The sequence below is a fragment of the Camelus dromedarius genome, chromosome 11 (genome assembly GCF_036321535.1).
Source record: "Camelus dromedarius isolate mCamDro1 chromosome 11, mCamDro1.pat, whole genome shotgun sequence".
Classification (NCBI taxonomy): Eukaryota; Metazoa; Chordata; class Mammalia; order Artiodactyla; family Camelidae; genus Camelus; species Camelus dromedarius.
In genome coordinates, this window is record NC_087446.1 from 39,257,740 (window position 1) to 39,279,578 (window position 21,839).

A 21,839-nucleotide genomic window follows, 5' to 3' on the forward strand; every position below is an offset into this window, starting at 1 on the left:
TTCAAGTATTGGATATTGTCGTATATTTTTTGTTGGTAATTTCCTTTTCATCATTTTCCCTATGCCCTTTCTGGTTTTCCTGTTAGTTAGATATTAAATCTTCCAGATTGATGCTCTAGTTTTCTTTTCACCTCCATTCCCCATTTCTTTCTCTTATTTTTCTTTCTACGCAATTTGATCAACTTTATTTTCCAGATTTTTTTTAACCTACCAGTCATGTTTTTAATTTCTAATTAAAATTTTAAATTTAATTTCTACTCCTTTTTATCACAACAGGTATATATTTATATGTTTTTAGTTTTCTTTTGGATTTTAGCATTAGTTTGGGGTTTGTTTTTTTTTTTAAGTTTTCTTCTGTTCCTAATTTTGTCTCTTATTTCTTCAGAGGATTCTTTCCCTGCTGTGCATTTTAGGGAAGCTGTTTTTGTTGTTGTTGGAAGCTTTCCTTCAATGCCTCGTACCCTCTTAAAGGTGGTTGGAAGCTCTATGTCCCAGGGATAAAACTCGTTGACTGGTGGACGTCCTTGTAGGATGGTTAGGCAGTAAACCATTTTTCCTGCTGGTGCCATTCATTTTCTACATAGTAGGATTTTTCTAACTACTGCCTGAAGGTTAGAGCTGGGGATGAAGGTGGGTGCAGTGCTTAAGGCTATCAACTAACCTTCTGGAAGCCAGATAGGGGCAGGGGGCTGCAGCCCACTGTTGAGTACACAAACTTTCACTTAATTCCTCTGTATCAAGCCAGCACCTTACCCCACCCTCTGCTGTGCTTTCTCCCCTTGGATCTTGGGTCATTGTGGTTCGATTTCTTAGGTAAGTGTTGGGGTGGAAGGGGAGTTTCTTGGCTGTATGGGGTGGAGAATAGAAACTTGGGACTTGATGATTTCTTATACAGACATTAATTTCTACAAATATTTATTAAGTATCTCCTAAGTGTCCAGTGCTATTCTAGGCCCTGGTGATAAGCAGTGAACAAAACAGACAAAATCCCAGCCTTTGCGGGACTTATATTCTCATGGGTGAGAGAGAACTGTTAAATGCTGAGATGAAAAAGATAAAAGATAAGGGTGCAGAACAGGAAGCATGTTGGGGGGAGTGATTAGTGATGAAATTTTAAGTCAGGTGGTTGAGGAACAGCACTTCATTGAAAAGATGACTTGGAGTGAGAGAGAGAAGTAAGGGCCAAACCCTCTCTGGCCGAAGGGCAATGGCGGTGAAAGAAGGCCTGAGGCTGCAGCCAGCCTGGAATGTGGAGGACTGGCCAGGAGGCCGGCGTGGCCAGAGCAGAGGGAGTGAGTGGGGAGGAGTCAGAGCTAAGGCCTCATGGGTCACTCTGTGAACTTGGACTCTCCCTCTGAGGGGGAGGAACACAGCTGGAGAGGTCTGAGCAGATGAGAAATATGGCCGGTCTTTTCCTGGCCAGCATGTTGAAAACAGCGTAGGAAGCAGTGATACCAGTTAAAAGGCTATTACAGTAACTCAGCTGAGAGTTTGTGGTGAGTGGGAAAAGCGTCACAGGAGGGAGGTGGTGAGACGGCATCAGCCTAGACACATTGTAAACGCAGGCCCTACTGGGACTGCTGATGGATGGGGAGGCTCTGCTGCTCTTAGTGCCGCACCTCATCCCGCGTTCACAGTGCCTTGTGTCCGCTTCCTGAGCCTTCCCGGGAGCGGGGGTGAGGGCTGGGCCAGCTCGCCTTCTCGTGCCTCCTGTGCGGGGACTTAGGTTTCCCTTTCTCCTTCTCGTAAGTTGCTTACTGGTCTTTCCTTTGTTCATCAGCTTTCAAAATTGTGTAGTTATCTCTTGCCCAGTCTTTTTCCTTATAGGTTTATACCTTAATTTTATCAAGTCTCAAGTTGGTGAGGTTTTGAGGAGTAGAGATAAACATGTGTTTCGTCTACCCTGTTTACTGGAAATCCATATGTCTCTTATTTGAGAATGTTCATTACAAGAATGTTTAGTGTGCTTTGTTTTTTTCACTGCAACTTATAGAACTGACGTTAAAATTATTTTAATAAAAGGTGAAAAGGGTCTTTAGAGCACCGACCTTTTGTCTGCTGACCAGAGCCTTGCCTCCAAGGTATCTTGTTTTTATTGGTTTTTTTTAATCATTTCTAAGATTGAAAACTAACTTAAAAATGTTTAAAGTTCACACACTCAGAATTACAACATAACTGCTAATTATCAGAAGTGTGTTAACCACATTTTGTCAACTCTTAATGATCTGAGAATGGCTTATCCTTTTCCTGGATTATTATCATGACTAAGGTCTACTGTTTTGATCCTTTCCTTGAATGTCATCCTTCTGAAGCCAGAGACATAACAGTAGCAGAAGGCAATTTTTCCAAGTTCTCTTCATTTATAAATAAAATTGTAAAGATTCAAAAATAGCAATGGTTTTGTTAAAATTCTTGTATATGTTGTAAATATCAGAATACCTTGTTGGCTAACTTAAGTATATTTTCAGTTTATTGAGAATAGGAAACATGCCCTACTAATTTACTTACCCCCCACCCAGCGCTCAACACAGTGTTCTGCATATCATACAGTATCTACTCAGTGTGTCTGTGGAATAATCTATTAAATAAAATATCTTATATGTACAGATATAATAAGCCAAAATCTTCCCTCCCCAAATTAGTGTAACGTATTCTTCCTGCTAATATCAGAAATGGGATGTCTCATCTTTATCCAGACTGGCACCAGGACTTTTATCACCCTAGGCTCATAGCTTCCCAGTCCTCATTGACCACACGAGCCCACTGAAGCTATTTCAGCCAAAATAACCAAATGCACATGCCCACCCATATGTGCACCTTGGTCTTCAGTGAGAATCTGCCTTCACAGCCCAGAGAAATCTACTTGGTTGTATTTAAGTCACTGCTATGGGCTCAAAACCATGTTAGGCTCTCTAGGAGGTAGAAAGAAAATTCAGCCCTTGGCTAGTGTCCATGAGAAGTTGGCAAAAAGATGACTACAAAGGATTACATATAGTTAAATACTAAACTATACGGTGAAGACCATTTGTGATAGGGAAGTTGAGAGTTTATTGTGGATAGGGATAAAATCTCAGAGTTTGAAAAGACCGTTTAGAAACCCATCTTCCCCAGTATAAGACTCTTGGCAGATGGTTTTCCACTTTGCACATGACCTGTGAAGGGAGGCCCGTGCTTTCTGAGGCAACCGCTCTGTGGTGGCACTGCTCTGATGGTTATACTGAGCTGAGTGTGCTTTCCTGTGATGTTCAGGCATTAGTCCTGCCCTGCCCTGTGGGCTTACTGAATGGACACATTCCCCATTTCTTCTGTTCATCACTTAAAGAAAGCTTTCAGGTTGATTTAAAAAAAAAAAAAAAAACACACACACAGCAAAGAGGTAAAGGTCCTGAGTGCTATGTGAGCAATTTTATCCCTTTATGCCTTGGTCTCTTCCTCTTTGAAATGGGTGTGGTTTCCTAGGAGTTGTTTCCGGGATTAAACAAAATGATGTGTATAAAGCAGTGACCACAGTGCCTGGTGCACAGCCAGCAGTCAGTAAAGGTGACTGCTGCTAGGTCTGTCCCACGTCTTCTCTTGCAGGCTGGGCATGAAAGGAAGGCAGACTAGGTGGGGTTTGGACTTGGAGGGCTGTGGGGAAGATTTTTTTCCTGAGAAAGAAAAATGGGGAACCCCAAGAAAGAGCAAATCAGTGGAACCTGCTGACTGACAGGAAGGAAAAAGAGAGCAAAAGAGAGGAAGGAGGCCACAGTGACTGGTTTTAAGCCTGGGAATGGGGGCACCAATCTCAAAGCAACTTTGTGCCTCATTGAGCTAGAGGGGATGGAGGACATCTCAAGTGCTTATATTATTAATTAACTCACTTGTTTCTCCAGCTTTCACTATGTACCAGGCACTGTTGTACATACTAGAAATACAGTGGTAAACAGGACTGCCAGGATCTGTGCTCTCGTGGAATTTATGTTTTCTTGGGGAAGGAAACAGAAGAAGTAAACGAAAATACAAACGCGATAATTTAAGGTAGTGATAGTGCTGCACATGAAGGCTGATGTGAAAGAGTGACTGATTTGCAGGGGGCTGGGGGGACCTTGATTTGATAGTCAGGGACAGCCTCTTGGAGAAAGTGACACATGAGCTGAGACCTGGAGAGTGAAAAAGAGCCATTGAAGCAAGAGTCTGGGAGAGTTAAGTTCAACAGCCCTGATGCATGAATGAACTCCATACCTTCAAGGACCAGACAAAAGGCCAGTATGGCCAGGCATATGCCTGAGGAGGAGTGTGGTTTGAGATAGGGAGAGAGAAAGGATAGGGCCGCATCCTACATTGCCTTGTGGCAAAAGGAAAGGAGTTTGGCCTTTATTCTAAAAATACTGGGGACCAGTAGGTCTGTTTGATGGTAAGTGTAAGCAAAGGAGTGACAAGATCTAACTTACCATTTTAAGACGTCACTCAGGATTCCATATGAAGAGCAGACTGGAGGGGACCAAGGAGGGCAGCAGGGAGACTGTGCCAGTGGTCCAGGCAGGAGAGGACAGTAGCAATGGAAAATGGAGAGAAGTGATGGATTCTGGATATGCTCTGGAGTTAAAGCCGACAGGACTTGCTGATGGCTGAGATGTCAGGGAAGGAAAAGACAGGAACTGAAGATGAGGTTTGTGGCCTGAGCAGCTGACAAGGCTTTTTACTAAGAAGGGGAGGACTGAGGAAGGAATGTTTTTTTGGAGTTAGGTGGGGCAGGGGCTGAGAGTTTGCCCCTCAGATTTGAGGTGCCCATTAGACTCCAGGTGAGGATGTTGAGTAAGCATTTGAATATTAAGAGTCTGGAGCTTCATGGAGAGGTTAGGACTAGAGATATCTGAGAGTCACCTACGTGCAAATTTATGGTATTTTACCTTTTGTGTATTAATAATTTACAAACATTTTCATCTATATTCCATACTTTAACCTTTACAGGTCTAGTTGGTATTGTTATTCCTGCTATACAGAGTAGGAAATTGAGGGTCAGAGATGTGAATAACTTGCCTGCTGTAGCTTAGTGCTGGCAGAGTCAGGATTCAAATCCAGATTTTTGATTCTGAGTGCATTGCCCATTCTGTTAATTCTAGTTAAGGTGGCTCTTTTCTCTTTTGATATCCCATTGTCACTCTGCCCTCAAGGTTACCATATTCCCTGGGCCTGGGATTTCCCCTTGGAATAGACACAGCCTTTTCCTGAGACAGAATTCCAATATTTCTTAATGTAATTTTGTATTACTAATATATATATATAAATTCTAGTATTTCTTTGAGGAGGAAACACAGAATTCCTTCTCTTCCCAGATAAGCAGCTTTCCATAGCATTATTCTGCCACTAACCCAGAGGAAATGCTATCCTCACCTACCACATTCCAGAGATGCCTGCCAGTCCCCCATATTAAAACATGCTCTTAACACAGAGTTGTGTTTTCATATATTCCTTTCTTCCTAAAATCAACTCATTGTAAAACACTGTCCCCACTCCCTTTCTTTAATTGGTCCTCTGGTCAGGCTTCAGTCATCTTGGTTAAAACTCCAAATCTATCAAGAATTTGAGCATATGGAAGTAAATTTTTGAGTCCTCAACTTTGACCATTCTCCTGATTCATCTGACAGGATGGGCCAGAATCTTGACTAACAGATGATAGTTAGAGCCAGAAAAGGAGGGGCACTTGAGGAAAGTGACTTGCATAGCGATGACAGTGAGCTGATTTGGAGTATTCACATGTGGCAGGCACAGCTGGCAGCATCTCTATAGAGCAACGCAACAACTCAGCCCCTAGTATGGGGCCCAGAGAGGAGCTGGATGAGGCCTGAAAGAGTTGGATGTTGGCAGGTAAAATGTGAATGAAATGGAGAGTAGTCCACAACATCAATTATGCTGTGGTTGTCATGAAATGAGCTGATAAAAATTTCATAGTGTTGTGGGTGTTTAGGTTATATGTGTCACACCATGATTCCTGCAGTGATTTCTTTGTTTTGGTTTAGGGCACACCAGAGTAAGAGCAGTAGGTAGATGAACTTAGTTTTTACTCTTGAAATGTAGAATTGTTTGGAAGTACTTTTTTTTTTTTTTTTTGGTAGCATTACTTACAAGCTGACACTTGTGTGTTTCCTATAAGAAAATGTAAAGACTGTCTTGATGTAGGTTATCTTTATGCCCATCTCTTTTTTTCCTACTCCATTTAGAGCATTAAATTCGTTATTCTTGGTGTTCGGAAAATAAGACCACCTTCAGGTGGTCTTATTTTTGTCTTTTGTTAAAAGTTTATTTTGACAAAGCTGTTGTTAGGGATTCTTTTTGCATATACATAATGTGTAGATGGCATTTCTGTACCTAATGCCTCTTAAAATATCCTAGCAATTAAAGGAGACTTGAAAATTTAGTTTCATGGAACAGGAGTGTCTATCCTGCTCAAGTCTGATCACTTCAAAGGTGGTAGGATAATTAGTAGCTAAATGAAACCCAGATGCCAAGAGGAAGCTGTTTAGCTCTTTGTTATAAAAGCTCAGGAAGGGGATCGAAGAGGATGGAGTAAGTGGGTGATCTGGACCAGGAGAGTCGGTACTACACAGTTGGGAGTCAACATTAGTGCTGTGTGATAAGGAAAGCTTGACTGTAATTGATCCAACAGAGAAGGACCACTGAAGAAGTGAAAGTGTTTGATCAATAGCTATTAAAAATGTGACAAATCCAGTAAGCAGCATCACTCTCTGTGACCTCAAGAATGGAGGAGGACCAGGCAAAGAGCCATGTGTGGAGGAAGGAGAAAGTAGTTCATGAGGAAGACAGTGTCATAATTAACATGAAGTCTACTCCAGCCTGAGAAGCAGACAGGATTCACTCACTTTTTAGATAAGGGAATTCCAATACAGTCTTCTAATGAGAAATTCAAAGAATCTTAATGAAGTACATTCGTCCTTTAAGTCTTTGTGAGGTCCATTATGCATCTCATCAGTAAAAGCACAGTGAATCAGCTTGTCCCCAAGGGATCTGGCCTTTGGTCAAGAATCTCTAGAACGGTTCATCCTTTAGTAATATGCAAGATACTGGAAAAGGTGAGATGACTTAGTAATAACCTGTACACCAGAGTTGGGCATTTGTTGTGTGTTTGTTTACAAAGGAAAGAAAGTTTTATTTAGCTTTGTTTTACATTCAGTTGAGGGGGGAAATATTAAACCTCAAAATCTTGATCTCCTTTCCAAGTGTTCTGTCTAGACTTCAGGTACTTTAGAGTGAAGCCATGACTTACATAGTAGATACATAATGATGCCCCACAGGGGAAGATAGAGCAGAACATGGGTCTGGAATGTTCTTCCTGTTTTCTCTTCATAGTCTTTCTTGATCAGCTTTATACCTAGAGTTAAAGATAGGAAGAGACATTCACATAGAAGGCTGATGGAAGTCAAGTTTGGGACTAGACTTTTTATTAAAATCAAAAAACTTATGTAAGCCTCTTGAGCTTTGGCGTAAGTTCTGTCTGAAGGGAACTCATCAAAGGCAAGCATTTTTTTTCTTGAGCCTTGCTTTCACATGATAGTGCACTTATTAGAAGGGTGAGCAGATTTCCTGCTCGGTTAGGTTTTTTTGTTTGTTTTATTTTTTAATCCTTTAATAAAAATTATCTGTCAGCCTAAGGAATTCCCAGGTTAAATTTCATTTCATTGCTTAGGAAACCAAATTATTATATTTCCAGATTTCCTCTTACTTTTGCTGTCATTCACAATGAGGAAGGAAAAAGTGGACTCCTTTGATGTAGGGGGGAAAAGGCAATATATCACTTCTCTGAAAGGACATTTCTCAGTCTCTCATGTGAAAAAGGATTAGCACCTCCAACAAAGGTCCTGTAGATCACAGAATCGGCAGCAATACCAAACAGTATTCCTAAGGAGAGGAAAAACTGTATTTGAGCAAGAGTGTTTGTCCTGGCAAACAGAAGCTTTTTAATAACTGCAAATCTGAGATAATGACACACACTCCTCAGTATCACCCCTAAGCCCTCAGACAGCTAGTATAAACGGAGTGAAGTCAGCCTTTGTTTTAAAATAGAAGTATAATCTTATCAAAATGCAGGATTTGGTTTTTTTTTTTCACGGAATGATTCATTGTGTCTACCTTTGGTTCATAAGGGTTACACACTTATGGATAACATTATGTGGAAGATTCATCTTTAATCCTCTCTTGTTCAACAAAAATTCCAATATAAGGTTACTTTCTTCCATTTTGTACTAATAAAAGTTATTCAACCACCTGCTGAATTAGTTTATTAAGATTTTAACTGAATATTAACGAGAAGAAAAGAAAGCCTACCCTGACTTTTCAACACATTAAAGACTCTGTATACAGTAGGCGTGAAGAGGCTGTAGGAAATGAGAAAACGTTCATTTGTGTGTGGCAGAAAAACCAAGGGGAAAGTTTGTTTGTTAAACAAGACTAGGCAGAAACTTTGCTTTTTCCAGAACTTTGCTTGTTATTTCCTTTTTCTCCATTCTGTTTTCTGAAACTGAGAAAATGAAAGACTCTGATTTAAAGTAATAATAATTACACCTTGTACTTATGTGGCACTTCAGACCGTCCAAAACCCTCTCTGCTAGTCTGAAGCTTCAAAGTCTGGATGTCTTTGGCTCCCTACTTTGCTTGATCCTGCTTGAATGAAAGATTCCAAATGGGAGGGGAGAAGGGGGACGATGGAGCTAACAGTGTGAGCCCCAAGATGGGGTATATGATGCCAGACAGTCCTTCAGAGTTTGGTTCCAAAAAGAAATTCTGGCGACTCTTACTTTAATGTTGGAAATCAAGATTGTTTTGTCTGCACAGATACCTTAAGAAGATTTTATTAAGTTGACTTTTTTAAGAACAAATTTTGGTCTTCAGTAGCTAGCCAGTAACCCTCTGACCTTTTAGTAAATATCCAAGTAAAGCTTTGAAATTAGGGTGTTTAGTGTTTTATGGCCCAGAATAAAAATCTCCAGTTCTGTTTCCAAATAGTGTAGCCTCAACACATTTTATTAAGCTCTTGACACATTCAGCCGTGTGTATTTTGTAAAGTTCCTATGGTTATTGTTTTACAATAGCTGCTTCCAGAAGCATTGTAAGGGTTTCAATTAATCAGCCCTTTGTGTGCTTCAGACTATGCAAATTTATCACATCAAACCATTCAACTGCTCATGGGAAAGCCGTGTAAAAACTGTATTGTCTTCTAGCACCTCCTCTCATTTAGAGTGATGTTTTAATAAGAAAGCTAATCAAGTTTTCTTATGCATTATTTATCTGTTAACATGTAAGGAAGCGCCGAATTAAAATTATGTCAGCCGGGATATGGCAAGTGATGTGATAGATCTGGAAGTGATTCAACAACAGAACAAAGCTAATATGATTCAACAGTTTTTGTCTCCTCCCCTCCCCCTTGGAATTACTTAAGGTGGTGGGGTGAAGAATAAAAGAAGGTTAATTCAATAACTGGAAAGGGGGAAAGGAAGAAAGGAGTAGCTACCTGTGTTAGCCTTCGGGTTTTGATTTAGAGATTTAAATTTCTGCATATGTAAAAGCTTATCAAGATGAGTTTTGTTCAGAGTAGAAATACCTCTTATTTAACACGAACAATCGAAAGCATTCCTGCTGCTTTTTCAGCCCAATTTACCACCATAATCATCAGCAGTAAGCTATTTTGCGTTCGAAATCCGCAGCCCAGGTACTGTGAAGTTCTGAAGTTATTAGGAGACACCATCCTGATGGTGTGAGATGATCTGAACTGCCCAGCAGAGTGAGCTGCTTTCGGCCTCTTCAGCCACAGTTAATACAACTGCGCCTGCTCTTTCCTTTCATTAAGTTGGTTTGCTTTGCATTGCTAGTTTGCTCCTGCTGAGAGTAATTAGGTTTCTTATATAATAGTAATTCCTTGTATTTATATGCCACCGTTCTCTGAGGACCTTAAAGTACCTCTCAGACATTAGCTCATCTGTTCTTCGAACACAGTTGCCTCACGAGATAGGCGCTAATTATTCCCATTCCAAAGGCCAACCAACTAAGGCTCACTAGAAAGTCGTGCTTTACCTCAAGGTAACACAATATTAGTTGCGATGCACAGAGCCAAATTAAGGTCACCTGATACGTCACCCCACACAGGTCTGAGAGTCCAAGGGAATGAAGCCCTTTACAGATGATGTCCCTCCAGTCCCCATTTATAAACCTCATTGAGATCGGGCTTTGCAGTGCTCACTCCTTCACTAAACACCAACCCTATTCTTGCACTGTGACTGATGGAGAAGCATTACAGCATCATTTCACCTTCATTTAATGCACAGAGTGTTAAACTGTGCAGAATAAATAGCCTCGTCTAACCAGTACCTACAGAAAGTAAAGATAGGCAATTTTGACTCTGGTTAGTGTTATTTCAACAGAACATACTGCCTGATTGGCTCTGCATCACTTAGAGCATGAGAATGTGTTAAGCTGAACTATATAAGTGATTTCATTCTCAATATTCAGTTAGGTTAATCTGCATGGGACACCTCTCGAGTGGAATTGAGTCCCTGAACCACAGCACTTGTCACACAGTGGATTAATTGAGGTCATTGAGGGAAATTACTCTGTTTTCTCACTCACAAAAGGAAGAGTAATAATATGTATCAACCTCAGAGTGGTAAACTTAATCTCCGAGTGGTTATACATAGAAGGTACACTTGCTAAATAAAAATTTTAAGAATTAAAAAGTGAGGCGGAATATGATCTTAAAAGGAGACCTGGCTATCAACAAAATAGAAAACCCTTTGCTAGTTGGGTCTCAACACATTATAAGTCACACTAAAAATAGCTCTCGAATTAAAGATGTTGTTACCATTGTCTTTGGCCAGTTGTTACTTGCCTTCCTGTCTTGATACGGTCATGTAATGCTTTAGTTTTTCCTTACATTTTTTCTCACGTTTTTATGTTTTTTTGTCCCCCGCCATTTGGATTGAGATAGATCCATTACTAAAACTAGTCCAAAAAAAAAAAAAAAAAATCCACAAGTGACTTTTGAACAACTTGCTATTTATAATTAGAAATACTTTCTAAGAATGATTCATCAGATTAACTGGGCTTTTGCTGGGTAAACCTATTCTTAAAATGATTTATATGTTGTTCTACAAGGCCACAGAAATAGAAATAGCAAATTGGTAAAAGAGCCTCCAGTATCTGGGCCGTGACACAGAGAACTGTGGCAGCAGGTCCCCCAGATTTGCCTTTCCTGTGTGGCTTGATGGTCAGACTTGTGGCTTCTTTAGACTCCCTGTGTTCTTAACCTTTACAACATGAAATTAAGATTGATGGCGATGAAATAGTATTTTTTTGACTGGGTATTTGTTGCACCTTTCTGGTCTGACTTTCTGTGTTCTAGTTTCCCCTTATTGTCTGCTTTCATTTGTTTAAAGTTCTGTAGGGTAATCTGTGGTCTAATTCCCATTTGGCCTATATGAGTGCATTAAATGTTCCTGGGCCTGTTAAAATGGTGTATTTGCATTTCCCTGCCAGGAGGTTGTGCTATAAACAATGGGGTTGAGACATCAGCATGAGCCGGGGGATGAAATTTTATTTTAAAATCTGAAATGCTGTGTAAGCATTTAAGGTACGAATCAGTAATTGTTTCACAACAACTCCCATTAGATATGGTTTATTTGTAGTCCATCCTCTTTTCAAGGATCCAGGGGAGTGTTAACACACTAAAGAGACTGCATATCATTTACATTTTTAAACCAGCATTAAAGGAAAATGACGATAACTTTTAAGAGTTCTAAATATTGGAAGAGGTTTTTATGCTTTTGTCCCTGGAGAAAACACGGTTTTAATTTTTCACTTGAAAATAAGAAAAAAAAAATCCTTCCTACTTTGATTAAGGATTTGAATAATTCTGAAACAGAAATACGTTTTTAAAAAAAAAAGTCTGGTTCTAAGATTGAGAGCTCTCTTCTCCCCCTTAATGAATTCAGTAAAATACAAACTCTAAAAAAATCATCTGTCTAATTTGAGATTCGAGATCATGAAATTCTGTCTAAATATTTTGTTTTAACTTCTAAGCTCATTATGGTTTCTTTGTGTTAACTTGTATTAAAATCTGTCAGCTATGACTGGTCTCATAAGCACAGTCAGCGGACCAGAATAAGTTAATTATTTACTTGTGTCACTAGTGCTCTTCATCTAATGAAATGCACAGCTGTGTTAGATCTGCAGTTGGATGTGTAGCTTCCATTGTTCCGCAAGTCAGCAGAGGGTAGAAGCCGCAATGATGGAGAGCCCTCAGTTCTTTCTGCTGTTCTGGCTTTCTGTGTCGATTTCATGGATCTTTTATCATTCACTTTCACACAAAACAAACAACACAGGCCTGTCTGCTATGGGAACCATCTTGGCATATAAAAGGGTTTTCAGAGCCTAAAGCAATTTTAAGTTAGCTAAGATTTAATTTTTGGCTTACAGGTGCCCTTGATTCAGATGTGGCTAAAGCAGTTCCTATAACAGAACGAAAAAATCTGAAAGCTCTTTATATAAACAATATATTTTTAAATTGCAGTGTCAGAAAAGGGCTGATAAGAAAGTAACTTGCCAAGAAAGGAAGCTCTTTACCAAATATTAATCAGATTTCAAGCAGAGTTATTAGAGATTCAGATTCCAGGGGAGGGAATATTGCTTTCATTTTAATAACAAAATAAAGTTGAGTTAAACTCGTCAGCTATAACTGAGAACGCAAAATGCAAATCATCTCTCCTTACCCTCCCCCAGCTTAAGTGTGTCGTGCTTCCATGGTGTGTTTCTGTACCTCCTGCACCTCACTCCCACCTTCTCTTGTTGGGAGTGAACAGGCAGCTTCCTTTTGAGCAGACGCCGGCTTCCCCCTGTGAACTGCCACTGAAGGGGTGCCGAGGCTTTTCTCCGGTTTTGTTTTTAAGGGATGTAGCTGAACCCTCCATCTCCTCACCAGCCAAAGTGGCATTCTCACCCAAGCACGTCCCAGGACCGGCCTCTTTAAGGAATTGCCAGTTTTAACATTTTGTTCACTGCTAAACAATGTTGTTGTCGGTGCACCTAGATTTACAATTTGATCTCTTTCAGAGCAGATTTCCCAGTAGCCCTAGTGTTTTGTCAGATAATTTCAGTGTGGACAAGATGGATTTTTGGAGGGAAGAAAGGAGAGGCACACAGTCTGCTTGATTTAAATTCTAACACATTGTTGCTGAGTTTGAAATAAAGTGAACTGAATGTTTCTGTGCTTGATGTAAAAGAGCATATGTTCTTTATAATAAACAGTATAATTTCAACCAAAAAGCCAATTGAAGTACGTTCATGCTCTAGAATTCAACTCCATAAATCTAATTACCATATTGTTGGCAGCCACTAGAAATCCGAATATTGATAATGGATGTTAAATGGGCACATGGCACTCTTTTTCTTTAGACTTCAGCTCTTGGTGATTATACCACATTACAAAAATTTTATTTTAAAATAATTTGAGTAATTATGTAGAAATCAAACTGAGGAAGGAAACATTTCTTTGAGAGTAGTTTCTTTTCAATAGGTACAGATGGTTGATAATTTTGTATACAAGAGAAAAGGAATTTTATCTTACTAAATATAAAAGCATTTTTTCTTGGTCCAATGCCATACACTAGTTTTCTAATTCTGAATTATGTGGATTGGGGTTAGCAATTTAAATTATACTCCTATATCCCTCCTACCAAGAAAAAGAAATCAGGAATTAAAAACTATTTAAGAAACAAAATTCCCTACAGGTTAGAATAATATTTAGGGAGTGATAAAGTACAGCTAATTTAGGAGACTGTCGGTAGATTGCAAAAAGTTGGTGAGTTTTTGTTTTATTTTCATTCTTAGAATTCCATTCCTAATTCTAGCTTTTTTGTCCAAGAATAATTTGGTGTTTAATTTTCGTGTTCAATTTTATAACTTCAATCAGAGGTCACTTTTCTAATGTGCTGTAAGCTATAGGAATTAAAATTCCTTCAGGCAGTTTAGCCTCGGCCAGGAAAGCCCTGGCAGAAACCAGCCAACCAGCCAGGGCTCGGCAGCCAGTAAGTAGGCCTGTTAGCACACTAGCCACACACGAGTAGTCCTTGTCACAGTTTTAAAACCGCAGTTCAGACACACCCCTCGCTCAATCAGTTCTATGTTTGGTAGTCAGAGAACTTGCATTCCTGTGATTTGGGTACAGTTTGTAGCCAGTCATGAACTGGCTGGGGAGGAGTGAAATTGCTGCTGACTTGCAGTTTCAGGGACCTTGACGGGGCCGGGCCCAGTGAAGTGGCTGCTCTTCCATCTCCACAGCACGAGAGGTGGGGCAAAGCAGCCCGACAGCACCATTGGGTGTCATGCCAGCAGGCTGGTCTACAGGCTTTCTGCAGGGACAGTCGTTTGGCAACTGTTTGTCTAGAAGGATTGTTGGAAATTGCTTTTGTTGCTCTTGATTGAGTCCATGGTAAAGGTTTGAGAGCAATGGAAATAGAGATGGCAGCGGGGAGATCCCAATTAAGTACGGTAATGATAATTCTTCCTTTCTGCCGACTTGCTTTACATAGCATGAATTCTTCTCTCTACCAGGTGTTTGTGGCTTGATCGTCCCTCAAGAAGACATGCCATTTTGTGATTCTGGCATTTGTCCGGACATCATAATGAATCCACATGGCTTCCCATCTCGAATGACGGTCAGTACGTTTTTCAGAGGCGCTGCTTTTAAGGAAGAAGGCAGGCAGTTGGTTTGTAGTGAGCGGAGGAGATGGGACCCTGAAACTGATTTTTAGAAAGGGCTCCTTGACCTCTTGCCAAATAAATAGGTTCCTAGACCCTGACAGTGGTGGACTGATATCCTCTGCAGAGGGAGTGGGGAGAGATCTGCCCTTCCCTTCAGGAGCAGTCTTCTGAACAGTGAACTCACCCCCTCAGCAGAAGAACCCCTTACATCAAACCTAATGCATCTCCCTTTCTGTGGCTACTGTTTTGTCATCCTGGCTCCACCACCTACCATTTGTGGGACTTGAAAGTTGCTTAACCCTTCCGTACTTCAGTTTCCTCATATCTAAAGTGAAGGAGATGATGGTACCTATCCCACAGGGGTTTTGGAGGCATAAACTTAGATCACATGTCAAGCTTTTCTGACAGTCTGTTGCACAGTAAGAGAGGGATAAACATTTGCTACTATTAATTTATAACTCATTAATAGTTGTAGTCTTATAATCTTTGGGGGAAATAGGCCACAGCTAAATAAACAAACAGAATTCCTATACTACATTCCTGGGGCTCACTTAATTTGTTCACATCCCACAGGTGGGGAAGTTAATTGAACTGTTGGCAGGCAAGGCCGGTGTGTTAGACGGCAGGTTCCACTATGGCACTGCATTTGGAGGCAGTAAAGTGAAGGATGTGTGTGAAGACCTTGTTCGCCACGGTTATAACTACTTGGGGAAAGACTATGTCACATCTGGCATCACAGGGTGAGTGAGTGTTTAGACATTTTAAAGAAAAAGTATGATTTTATTAAAGTAAAAGTATGATAAGATATAAGAGCCTTTAAGATACATAGTTTTTCTCTTTTAAGTAATCTGATACAAGAAAATCCAGATTTATGATGGAGGTGCTAGCTAATGCTATGGTGACAATCATTTTGCAGTATGTAAGTGTATCACATCAACACATTGTACACCTTACACAATGTTATATGTCAGTTATATCTCAATAAAACTAGGGGAGGAAGAGAAAAGAAAGTCCAAATTTAGAAAACTGATAAATTGTTTTGTTGGTGAGGTGATCATTTAAAAAGAAGAAAAGATCTAATTTACCAAAACAGGATTTCAATGTAACTTTTAAAGAACACAGAAGTTGTGTGTAATGCAAAATCTCTTAACCATTGGCTTTTCTCTGCATTTCTATGATTAATGTCAGATACTTAGTGCTCTGACAGATAGCCTGAGGCCTCATATTTGCACATTCATTCACTAATGATGTGTTAAACACCTAACATGTGCTAGGTACTAGGTATATAGCACTGAACAAAATAGATGTGATCCCTGACCTGTGGAGCTGACCACTGAGATTTGTTACTAGACATTAAAAAATAAGACAAAAGGTAGCTTCTCAGCAGGGCCTACCCTGACTACTTACTTTAAAACTACAGCTCAGTATTGCCCATTTCCTGCTTTATTTTTCTATGTAGCATTCGTCATTATCAAGTATACTATGTAATAATACTATATGGTATCATTACCTGTCTCCCTGACAAGAACCAGGACATAGCCTCCATGAGAGCAGGGCTCGTCTGTTTTGTTTACTGTTTTATTTCCAGTGTCTGGCACAAGGTCTGACATACAGCAGGCACTCCATAATATTTGGTGAATAAGGGAATGAAAACATATAAATAAAAATATAAATAGCTCTCACCGAAATGAAGACAAGGAATAGGTTAGAAGATCCCTGTGAGGAGGCGAATATTTCAGTGAGGATATGAAGGATGGGAAGAGACCTTTTGAAGAGTGTTTCCTGCAGAGGAAACACATGTTGAACAAACACACACCTTATAAGGGACAGAGCTTGGTAAGTTCAGGGAACCAGCAGAGGCCAAACTGGCTGCTGTGCAGGGAAGAGGCAGTGGCTGCAGCCTGAGGGGAGGCTGGAGAGCGGGTCACACAGGCAGAGTGTGGGTCTTCCTGGTACCCTGGGAGAAACAGATGTCCCTGAAATTATCGAGAATGACAGGGTTTTGAAACTTGACTCATACATGGGTTTAAAGAATCAAATCAGTTGCTTAAATTAAGACACCTGTATTTTATGCCAGATAAAACTCTCGGACATAGTGTTTATACTGTTTTCTGAGGTTTTAAACTGCTTGAACGTAAGGGAATCTCAGCACGGGGAAGCGCGTGTGAGAACACAGAGTTGATTTTAGTGCTGCAAATTGAGTATCCAGATGTGATTTAAATGGTCAAAATCTAATCTGTTAAAAGTATTGATTGCTTTCTGAAATGACCTATCCAGACTGTAATGATACGGATGGATGTCTTTAGGTATATCACAGTTGAGAAGTTACAGAAAATCGCATTACAGGAAAAAAGTGATACTCCATTTCAGAAATGACTCAGTGAAGTAGCTAAGGTCTTTTTCAAAGAACACAGTTGTCATTGCTAAACTGATCATGTTAGTCTTTGCTTCTCATCCAGAAAGAATGCAGAAGTTGACCAGAATGTGTGCAAAACCAAAAAATCAATTTGGTGGGCCTTCTAAACATAATTTTACTGGAAGATTTGGTTGAGTTATGTTTTGCTTCTATAGACAGCTGTAGGCTATGTCTCCACCACCCTCGCCTAGGCCCCCAGACAAGTGTTTTCATTTCTTTGCCATTTATCTCGGTGGCAAAGTTTAAGAGACACTAGTTTAGCTTGTTAGTTGAAAGTTCCACGAAGGGCTCACAAATGTCACCTGCCAACTTTCATCCCTTGTCACGTTTTTGAGCATAGCTAGGAGGAAAAATGGCATATGCATATGGCTTTAATCACTTGATGGAGGGGCATTAGGTGACAGAGTTCTAGAAATTCTGCCACGAGCAGCCATACAATACAGGAATAGAATCATTTATTATTAAAGCTGATCTGACTCCCTTGTTGTACAACTAAGAAAACCGAGATAAAGAGATCATGCAGTTACCTCATGACAGAGCTGTGGGACAAGAAGAGGGTCTCCTGACACCCTGTCCTTTGTGCCTTCCACTCTGTCTTCCAAGAATCTGGTTGTACTTCAGGCATCGGAAGGGTTTGATAGCTGCACAAGCCTTTGCTAATGGTACTTAAAGTGCTTAAAGTGTGATAAGGGGTGTACCAAGCAAGCAGGTCAGATGTTTCGATGTCCTTTCTGCCGTGTCTGTTGCTTCCTTTGCTCTTTCCACTATGGGATCTGCTGTGGCCCAAATTTACTTGGCTCAAGACTGGCCAGCGTGGCAGGAGGAGCACTAGATTTGCATCACTGTACCACTCACCAGCTCTTATTTAACCCTCTGTGCCTATTTCTTTTCTTAAAAATAGGGAAAACAGTCCCTCCCTCCCTGGATTGTTGTATGGATTAAGTCCTGGGTCAGTGGCACATGGTGGATGCTGCCTTTCTTCTGAGGAAGGAAATTCTGGGGCAGTTAAAAAAATTTTAAAGGCATCAATCTTCTGGCTGCTCTTGCTCTAAACCGAAGAAAAAAGCTTTCCACTCTCAGAGCACTTAAATATTTACTTCCTTTTTAAACTCTTACTACAGTTTTTCTAAAGGTTCACTGAGTCAGCTGTGTAACAGACATTTACCGAGTACAGCTGTGTGCCAGGCAGGGTCATTAGCGCAGGGGCCACAGCGACAAGGAGACAAAGTGCTTATCCTGCAGAGATTACTTCTTGTGGGGAAGACAGGTGATAATCAGAGAAATAACAAGTGCATACTTTAATAACAAATGGTGACAAGTGCTGTAAAGAAAATAAGAAAAAAAGAATTGAGACAGTGTGTTGCTACTGGGATGCTGGGGTGGGAGGAAAACTTCTTCACAACCTGTTTAAATTTTTCTATCTTTCTTTTTTTTTTTACTTTTTTTTTAACTGAATGAAAGAGTCTTTACATTCTGTAGTGCTTTACAATTTTTGGAAGTTTCACACACACGATTTCATATACTCCCATAATAACCCTTTTTTTCCCTACCCTTATCTTACCCCTCCTCCCTTTCCTCTCCCCACTAGTAACCACTAGTTTGTTCTCTGTATCAGTGAGTCTGCTTCTTTTTTGTTTTACTCACTAGTTTGTTGTATTTTGTAGATTCCACATATAAGTGATATCATACAGTATTTGTCTTTCTGTGTCTGACTTATTTCACCTAACGTAATACCCTCCAAATCCATCCATGTTGCTGCAGATGGCAAGATCTCATTCTTTTTTATGACTGAGTAGTATTCCATTGTGTATTTATATATATCACATCTTTTTTATCCATTCATTTGATGGACACTTTAGTTGCTTCCATACCTTGGCAATTGTAAATAACTAAAAAATTTTGTATGGAAACAGGAGACTCCAAATAGCCAAAACAGTCTTGAGAAAGAAGAATCATGCTCCCTGACTTGAGACTATACTACAAAGCTACAGTAATCAAAACACTGTGGTACTGGCACGTAAACAGCCACATAGATCAATGGAACAGAATTGAGAGCCCAGGAATAAACTCACACACTTGTGGTCAGTTAATCTATGACAAAGGAGGCAAGAATATACAATGGAGAAAAGATAGTCTCTTCAATAAGTGGTGCTGGGAAAACTGGACAGCTACATGTAAAAGAATGAAATTAGAACATTCTCTAACACCATATCCAAAAGTAAACTAAAAATGAATTAAAGACTTAAAGGTAAGACCGGATACCATAAAACTTCTAGAGGAAAACATAGTCAGAGCACTCTGACATAAATCACAGCAATATTTTGGGGGATCTGTCTCTAAAAGCAAAAGAAACAAAAGCAAAAATAAACAATAGGGACCTAATTAAACTGAAAAGCTTTTGCATAGTAAAGGAAACCATTGACAAAGTGAAAAGACGACTACTGACCAAATGATATGACTGATAAGATGTTAGTATCCAAAATAGGTAAACAACCCAACATCAAAAAACCAAATAACCTGATTGAAAAATGGGCAGGAGAACTGAACAGACATTTCTCTAAAAAGGAAATGCAGATGGCCAACAGGCCCATGAAAAGATGCTGAACATCACTAATCATCAGGAAAATGCAAATCAAAGTGAGAGTGAGGTATCACTTCACACCTATCAGAATAGCTATCATCAAAAAGAATACAAATAACAAAGCTGGCAAGGATGTGGAGAAAAGGGAACCCTTGTACACTGTTGATGGGAATGTAAGTTAGTGCAGCTGCTGTGGAAAACAGTATGGAGGTTTCTCAAAACACTAAAAACAGAACTACCATATGACTCAGCAAGTCTCCTCCTGGGCATATATTCAAAAAAACCAGAAACACTAATTTGGAAAGATACGTGCACCTTGCATCAATGGTACTTTTTTATATTTTCATTTCTAACGTTTTTGTTCACTGTAGACTGAAAATCTTCTTTCCCATTCATTCAGTGATAATCCTGTTCATACACAAATCACGGCCTGCCAGTGATGAGTCCTAGAAAAAGCTGTCTCTTGTTAGCCCAAACTTAGTTTCTTAACCTAAAACTCTGACCTGTCTTTCAGGGAGCCCTTAGAAGCATACATCTATTTTGGCCCCGTGTACTATCAGAAACTGAAACACATGGTGCTAGATAAGATGCACGCCCGGGCCCGGGGACCACGAGCTGTCCTTACCAGGTAAGAGAAAAGCATTTATAATGTGGTCAAGTCGATCTTTCATCTCTTGGGTATAGCAATAGGCAGGAGTCAAAATTTGGGATGTTAGGCATCAACAAAAATGACGTATATCTGATTAACATGAAAAAAATAGCAACCAATTAAAATCAATTCATAGACACAAGAGCAAGCCCATCATAGGTCTTGCCAGTAGTCTCCTGACAGTCCTTTACTGTGTACCAGTTTACAAATATCGTCCCATTCAAAAAGGTTCATTTATAGGAATGTAGATACACTTTACACGCACACATATTGATACACCTGCATGCTCCCATGTGTATACAGAAGACACATACGTAATGTTATTCAGTAGCCCAAGCCACAACTATCATTTTTAAAAACTGTTACTAGAGCATAAGGCGTGTGTATTTGCATGCTTATTTGAATAAGCTCTGGGAGGTTTGGGTTCACATGTGCCCCATTGGCCAGTGTTTCTTCAGTTTCAAGCATAGTGTCTGTGTGTTGGTGAATGGATATAATTGTTGGGAAAGGGAATTATAAATACTAAGTTTCACATGTTCTTAGTACTACATTTTATAGTTGGAGAAGCATAGTCTAGGACAGTGGTTCTCAACTGGGGCGATTTTTTAATGTCTAAAGACATTTTGAGATGTCACAACTTGGGGGGTGGGGAGGAAGCTACTGCATCTAGTGGGTAGCAGCCAGGGATGCTGCTAAACATCCTGCAATGCACAGGACAGCCCTCACCACAGAGGGTTACCCAGCTCAATATGGCAGCATTGCCGAGGCTGCCAGAGAGTTTGGCCCAATGGAGCCAGGTAGACAGAGATGTGAACTCATCTCCATCATGTAGCACTTCCAGGTGCCTTGGAGAGATGGCTTAGCTTCTCTTAGCTTCGGTTTTTCTCATATATGAAGAGAAGAGAATAATACCCACTTTTCAGCGGGCTAGTGAATGTCAGATGTTTGAACATAGAATGTACACAGTGTTGATCCATGGGAGAGGCTCAGCATACATGCAGTTCCCTGCCCACTTTCCCTGGCACTGCCTGGGTGTTGCAGTACAGGGGCAGGGGGCAGAGGATGAAGCAGCTAGTGTTTGGGTTTTTTTAAAACCAGGGGAGAGGTATAGATGACTTAATTCCTTGACCATGTGAAACTGAGCAAATGCACATGCCTGTTGAAAAGACAGGCATACGTGTGCTTAAAATTGCAGAAGAGGGAAGAGAAGCTGAGATTCTTAAGGCAGTAATGACCTCAGTAATGAGACCCTACCTGCGTTAGGAGCATCTTTCCCTGAGTGCCATCCCCTTTAGAACTTCCATTTCAATTACAACATCCAAAATTATTTCAGAGTAACATTTCAAAATATGTTTCCTATTTTTCTTGCTTTGTTGTATAAAAAAGTTACTACTTTAGAATTCGTTTCGTGTATTCCATATGAATCTGCCTGGAGTGTATTTGTCTGT

The 21,839-nt window shown here is 40.1% G+C and overlaps 1 protein-coding gene across 2 annotated transcripts in view; it reads left to right on the forward strand.

The window, feature by feature from the left end:
• Window positions 1-21,839, forward strand: part of POLR3B (RNA polymerase III subunit B) — a 105,306-nt gene that overhangs the window by 76,567 nt on the left and 6,900 nt on the right. For both annotated transcript variants that reach the window (XM_010996457.2, XM_064491681.1), the window contains exons 24-26: window positions 14,596-14,699; window positions 15,319-15,485; window positions 20,257-20,370. In XM_010996457.2, coding sequence (XP_010994759.1) covers window positions 14,596-14,699; window positions 15,319-15,485; window positions 20,257-20,370 — 385 coding nt within the window. The remainder of the gene's footprint in view (window positions 1-14,595; window positions 14,700-15,318; window positions 15,486-20,256; window positions 20,371-21,839) is intronic.